Raw genomic sequence first — 7,535 nt, forward strand, 5'->3', positions numbered from 1 at the left:
GGGGGGGGGGGGGGGGGGGGGGTGAATAGCATTATTGAATGAATAAAGAAGGTGATTCTCTATTTGATAAAACCACATAGGTGGTTAGTGTTTATTTTAAAATACTTTTCTTTTATAAATTGTTTATTTATTTTCCAACTGAGGGAGATCTCTCATGTTTCACAAAAAAAAAAAGTTGGCATAGAGGTAACTTTTGTGACATTGTATTGTAAAACCGTTGGAATTCGAAATCGCGAACTATTACCACGTTATTATATATGAACTATGAATCTATATGCCACTTCCAAAAAAAAAATGGTTAAATACGATTGAAATACTCTGTGAAAGTTGACGGCAAAAGCTTTTGATCCAAAGACGGCAGGCATGACAACTCAGGCGGCGACTGGCATGCAAGGAGGCAAAGTGCGGCGCGGTGGCACTTAGTTGCAAGGCAACGGGTTGAGATGGTAGGTAGGGCAATGTGTCGTGAAATGGGTTGCTGATATATTTTTTTTGAAGCTTTTGTTTTTCCGTTTTAAAATCAATTGAATTAAAAATAGTCATAAAAAATAATTCTTACTTAATAAAATAAACGATGTTCAAAATTTGAAAATTTTTAATATCGCAAAACAGTTTTAAGAATAACTAATTAAATGTTAGCTTGTTATCACCTAAAATATTAACTTGTTACAAACAAACAAAACTTCACTGAGAATTCAAGTCAAATTAGTATAAAACTTGAAAGATTGTTCACCTTGAATACACATAAAATCTGTCATAAAAGATTTAAAAAAAATGTATAAAACAGGTTCCAATTGGATGAATATATGTATATTTATTTTCTCATAATAATATTTTGTAATATATATTTAACAATTTGTTGTACTTTAACTATTTATTTATTTATTTCATATTTTGAAGAATAATTATAATTTACATTGTCAAATATTTGTCCTTGACAACAAATTGATCAAATTATATGTTCACTTTTTGAAAAAGTTATACTTTAACAATTAATTATGCATGTAACATTATTTTGGTCAATAGTGTCAATATATAATAATTATATAAGTTTATTATATTACTTTTCATAAGACATTTAATTTATGATAACACAAATTGATTGTTAATTTTATTGAAAATATTTTTAATTTATTAAATATTAGTTATCAAATTTATAATAAAAAAGTGAAAGGTGCATATTTTTTTTCTTTCTGAATACAAATATTTTAATAATTTATATTTGTATGATCTAAAGACAGAAACAGAAAGGTAGGTAGGGACTGTGTTAAGGTGCCACTACCCAATTCGTTCAATAATTTAAAAACAATTCGCTCAATAATTCAATTTCAAAACCAAACTATCTCATAACTACTTTTCGCGTTGAGAGAATCATTCATTCATTCATTCATGAGTTTTCAAGATATTCAAGGTGGGTCCAACCCTCCTTCTCGGCGAAATCAGTCACCGTCGCAAGCCATCGCTGCCGGAATTTTCCAGATCAACACCGCTGTTGCTACTTTCCGGCGATTAGTCGATTCCGTTGGAACCGTTAAAGACACTCCAGAACACCGTCAGAAATTGTACGTTTACATTTCTTAATTTAGTTTTATTTTTTGGTTTATTTAATTTGATAAAGTATGGTGTGTGTTTGGTAGGCACAATACAAGGCAGAGGATATTGCAGCTGGTGAAGGATACTTCTGCTAAGCTTAAATCTTTGTCTCAATCTAATCGTGATGCTAATGCCAATGTATATATGTTTCACTTATTATAATTTTTTTTTTCATTTGTTTATTTTATTATTCTTTTTTCTAATCGTGACTTTGACCTTTGATTACGCACAATTGATCATATCATTACCCAGAAAAGAACTTGGATTAGAGTTTGTATTTGGAAATTTTAATTTTCCAAGAAAGACAAGCCTTGTTGAAAATTAGGAAATTAGTTACTTATAGCAAGTCATGCACCATAAGTTTAAACCCTAGGAAAGGGGTCTAGTAATCCAGAGTTCGGCCGGGAGGTTATGGTGATTGCTTTAGCTGTGATCTTGACTTTAACGGAAGTACATTAACCATTTTACTTGACCACTTGCTTGCACCATAAGCCAATTGATCATACCCTTTCTGTTTGCTTTTTGGCCTTGCAATTTATTATTGGGTTTTGGCTATGTATTTGTGTTTAGTAATCCTTTGTTTAAGCAGGCTAGTAAGAAAATTGAAGATGCTAAGCTGGCAAGAGATTTCCAAACCACATTGCAAGAATTCCAGAAAGTTCAACACCTTGCTTCTGAGCGCGAATCAACTTACACTCCTGCTGCCCCTGCTTCTTCTTTACCAACAAGGTCAATCATTCTTTGTATAATTGTAAAATAATTGGGAAAATTATGATTTTAGTCCATAAAAAACATTACTGTTAGAACTTTTTTTTTGAAGGAACTACTGATGAACTTGAATTCCTATAAAATCTTTATTCATTTTTTATTTCTGTATCTGATAAAAGTAGTGTTTTAATTCCCAGCAGAGACTTTATCTGAGACTCAGTATAGGACTAATGTGGATGAGTGTTGATTTTTTAGGGACCAAAATCATCACACTATACCTACTTTCTTTATTTGTTTCTCCTTTAGATTACCTTATTTATCTTCATTAACAAATATTGAATTCTCCTGTCATTTGTGTGTTTGCAAACAGCTCTGGCCCTGGTCAAGAATCGGTTGAGGAATACCCTGAAAGCCAACCTTTTATAAGAGAGCATAAGAGGTTAGTTAGTCTACAACATTTCAGCTATTTCCCTGGACCAATTGATTTCTATTCAATGTTCATCTTATTAATGTAAATTTGTAAACAATTTGTATCTTTGAAAGACAAAGACGCACAGCTTATTTTTGGATTATTTAACTCTTGATTTCAGAAAGATTTGTAGTAAAATATTTTACGGTATGATTTGCATGATCACTGAAATAAAACTGCAGGCAAGAGATAGTTCTATTGGATAATGAAATATCCTTCAATGAGGCCATGATTGAAGAAAGAGATCAGGGTCTTAGAGAAGTGGAAGAGCAAATTGGACAAGTAAATGAAATATTCAAGGATCTTGCTGTTCTGGTTCAAGATCAGGGGATTGTTATTGGTAAATAAAATCACAGTTGAGCTATATATATATATATAGCTTGTTTTTTGTGTTACAAAATTTAATTATTCCTTTTGTTCATTTTGTTTGTATCATTCTGGCAGATGACATTCAATCAAATATAGATACGTCAGCTGGTACAACAGCTCAAGCTAAGGTCCAGCTAGCCAAAGCTTCCAAAAGTGTGAAATCGAAAACTTCATGGGTGAGTCATGAAGATAGATTGAATAATTGCTGTCAATTTCATGGTTGATATTGCAAAATGTGCAACATTATTTTTTGGGTAGTAACGTTATAAATACTAGTATATCATTGCCATATATATGACTTTTATTTAACTTTTCTTGTATTGCAGTGTTGGTGGGTGCTTGCAATTTTTATAGTGGTGGTGATCATTTTAGTTATTGCACTCATTATTTAGTTTGAAGGGCTACTCAAGTTGGACTTTTTTTTTACTCTCACATTATTACTTTTACCAGATTGATTTAAATTGACGAATTTTTTTCACATTCGGATGGTGTGTTGTGTTGAAGAATGTATTTTGCGCCCCTACACATCCAACAGCTGCTAGCAGTTTTATATCTTCATTGAACATTAGCTGCTGAAAGTTGGAAGAAGTGACTTTAGGTCAAGCGATTTTAAGAAAATATGTCCTCTATTTTAATATTGTAATACATAGGATTTGCTCTTGAAATATTATATTAGCTTGCAAACAATGTATAACAAATTACCAAATACTTAATAGTGAACTGCATGTGTGTATTTTAACACAACCACCGTATATCTCCAATATCTTTATTTGACAAATTTTTAAATGTAATTTGCTAATTTATTCCCACCAAGAATGAGTATGAGCAAGTTAACAAGTTTCTATAGAATTTTTTATATTATCCTAGTCTCTTGTCTTAACAATATTCTATTTTTTTTCTAAAATTATAAAATGTTAATTTATCTCTCTCTTGATATTTGTACCAACTATAATAAAATTAAGTTGGTAATATAATTACCAAGTATGCATTTGAAATCAAGTTAATGATATTAAGAATGTATTTTGATTTAATGAACATATTTTATTAATATTTTACTATACAATACTACAATAAATTGAATATTGATAAAAAATAGTTAAATATGTTTAAGCTCTATAAAATTTAGAATATTTTATTGTTACAAATTTAACGTGTAAATAATTTTAGTTCATACTATGACATATATTTTTTAATAATATTTTTATTAATATATTTATAATATTATAAAAAAGTTTCTCAATATAATAAGTTTAAAATTTGATTTAATTCATATTTAATTAATCATAAGTTAAAAGATTATAATTTTTCGTGGAGAATTTTTTTATAATATTTTAAACATACATATAAAAATTATTAAAAAATTAAAAAATAAAATCCAAATAAGGTTTTTTTTTTAGTAAAGAATGAAGCTACTTGCAAAATAATTTCATTGACACTAAAAATTGTATTTTTTTTAGGACCATTAAAAACAAAATTTAAAGATTAATTAAAAATATATTTTTTGAAAAAAAATCTAATCATAAAAAAAACTAGAATAAATTTCTATTTATTTGTTTGGGACCATAAAAAAGAGCAAAGCAAGGAAGATTCAAAATGAATATGAGGATTGAAAGGACCCATCCATCATTCATCCCTTTCCCTTTCCATTGTTTGTGTTTGACAGCACTTTGAAAACTAATTGAATGAACCAATCATAATAATTAGCAAACACTCGTAGTAGCTCCCATTCACTTTCACTTTCATCTTCTTCGTCGTCAACAAATAAAAGCTGTTTGCGATTACTCTGTGACACAACATAGCATAACAGAGATTAATAAAAATGGAAAATTGAATAACCAAGTCGTTTTGGTATCAAGAAATTGAATAATCAAGACGTTTTGCTATATATTAATAATATATTTGGAGTCCAAATTTTATTAACATTAAATGGAAAACATATCTATACGTGAGAAAACAAATAAATGATCATGACTGATTTTATTTATTTATTATAGATCACGTTTTGTTTTAAAGTTCATATCACGATTTTCTTGAATAAAATAAAAGATCATGAAAAATAATTTTATAACTAATTTATTTTACTAATTATAACTAATTATGATAATATGCTATTTAAGTATTAATTGGTAAATATTATATTCATTGATGTATAAAAGAAAATATCTAGACAATTTTGCAAATAAATCTGTAATAGGGGATTAGCGGATAAAATCCACTATAGGCTGATGGCTTAAATTAGTATCTATACTTACATATTTTCATTATCCATCATGTAGTTTATGGGAGCTCTTGCCACCACATGAATTTTTATAATATATATTTTGTTTTAAACCTTCATAAAACTTTATAGTTTTAAAAATATATCATGTATTTAATAATTTATTTCCTTTTAAAGATAGCTTTATTTTTATACGTGGCAATTGCAATTATTACAATATTTTTTCGGTCATGAATTTTGTGAATAATAAAATACACAATCGTATGAAGTATGAGTGGTTGAATCATTCGCTAATTAGATATATAGCAATTAGATAGTGACATATTTAATAATAACATTAAATAATGTTAATAATTAAAAAAATCATTGAACATTTTTTGTAAATTATTAAAATTTTAAAAATATCATATTACTTATATATATATATATATATATATATTACCTTCTTGAAAGAAAAACTCTAACCTAATTTTCTAATTTATGTTAATTGTTTGATTAATAATTTTTTGATTTATGTGTTAAAAACTATTTTTTATTGTAAAAGTAGGAGATAGAATTTCCAAATAGTAACCTAAACAAAATATACTTTTTACACAAACACATATTTTTCTAGATATTCTGTCATAGACATTCATACATACTTGCGGATATCTCAAAATCGGTTAAATGTTTTTCTAGAAAATATTTGCATAGATATTGAATTTGCACAAAGCAGATGACTATCATTATTGTACATGTCCATTGTTATACTTTTTAATGTATTGTATCACAATTATGTCTCCATCTCTTTGAGGGGTCAACTTTTTTGTTGTTTCTATAGTGTCAGCTTGGTGGTATGCGCCAAATATAAAATAAAATATGAAACAATTGCAAAATAATCATTTGTAACAATATTAGTAATAATAAGTTTCCCTTCCCAATTTTTTATTATAAAATAATATATCACAATTTTATTGAATTAAATAAAATATCAGAAAAATTAATTTTATAACTAGTTATTATAATGTGCGAATTAAGTTAATGCTAAAAGTTTGATTGATTGATCACTTTTAAAAAAATGCTTTGGTTGGATACAAAATCCGTTGTTTTTATACTGTTCTGGAGCACAATAATATTCTTTTTTTGTGTGTGAAAGTGTACAATAAAATTAAATATAACCATTTTACAAATGTTAATCAACACATTAAAAATTAAAAATAAAAGTAAAATAAATAGTAGGAGTTAGGTGTTGTAATATTATGACATAGTTGGGTTGAGATATTATTAGATTGATTATGTAATATTTTTGTATTCTATTTATTTAGAAATAAAGCGTCTAATCTAAAAAAAAAATATTAAAAATCATTGAACATTTTTAGTAAATTATTGTTTGATTAATAATGTTTTGGTTTATGTGTTAAAAACTATTTTTTTATATTCTATTTATTTAGAAACAGAGCGCCTAATCTTAAAAATATATTATGATTGATCATTTGTGAAAAATAATAATGAATATTGATTATAATCATATTAAATATTGTGTGTGAAATATAATTACATTAAATATTTATTAATTAATAGTTTTAACTAACAGATGAAGAAATATTCAATTGATATGGGACAAATACATATAGATATATAGATGAAAGGATCCATGTCAATTATAACTCTATAAATAGATTTTGGTTTATTTTTATCATATATATATTTTATATTCTTCTATATAACATCTAAAATATAAGTTATCTTAGTCTTTTTAAGAACTAAATAATCGACAAGTGTTCATTATTTGCTATCTATGCAATGGATTCAACTCCAGGTAATTCTAATATTTTTATTAACTAATATGTAGTAAATCCTAATTGTTAGATAAACACATGATAATGATGGTGCGTTTGATTTATAAAATAATAGGTATTTGATATAACAATTTAGAACTGTAAAGAATGATATTTTGTATTCTAATATGTATGATGGTCGATGCACAAAACAAATAATTTTGCATTGCACTATGTTTGATATGTTTATCTACTAGATAAAATAATATAAAAAAAAAAAAAGGATGTAAAAAGAGAGGGGAGATGCATGGGAGATCTATCTCTTCTTCCATATATATAATAAAAAGAAACAAAAACCTATTTATAGAGTTATAATTGACTAAGATAACTTCTTTTGTCTTGTCTCATATCTAGTTTTTGA

General features: G+C 26.8%; 1 protein-coding gene across 1 annotated transcript; it reads left to right on the forward strand.

Moving 5' to 3' along the window:
* The first annotated feature begins 1,258 nt into the window (after window positions 1–1,258).
* LOC101490249 (syntaxin-22-like) lies at window positions 1,259–3,883 on the forward strand. Its single transcript, XM_004493050.4, has 7 exons — window positions 1,259–1,562; window positions 1,638–1,731; window positions 2,183–2,322; window positions 2,672–2,740; window positions 2,953–3,110; window positions 3,215–3,315; window positions 3,466–3,883. Exons 1-7 carry the CDS (start codon window positions 1,390–1,392, stop codon window positions 3,529–3,531), a joined length of 801 nt encoding a protein of 266 aa, XP_004493107.1. The 5' UTR covers window positions 1,259–1,389; the 3' UTR covers window positions 3,532–3,883.
* Window positions 3,884–7,535: the final 3,652 nt, after the last annotated feature.

This window comes from Cicer arietinum, chromosome 3, assembly GCF_000331145.2.
Source record: "Cicer arietinum cultivar CDC Frontier isolate Library 1 chromosome 3, Cicar.CDCFrontier_v2.0, whole genome shotgun sequence".
NCBI lineage: Eukaryota > Viridiplantae > Streptophyta > Magnoliopsida > Fabales > Fabaceae > Cicer > Cicer arietinum.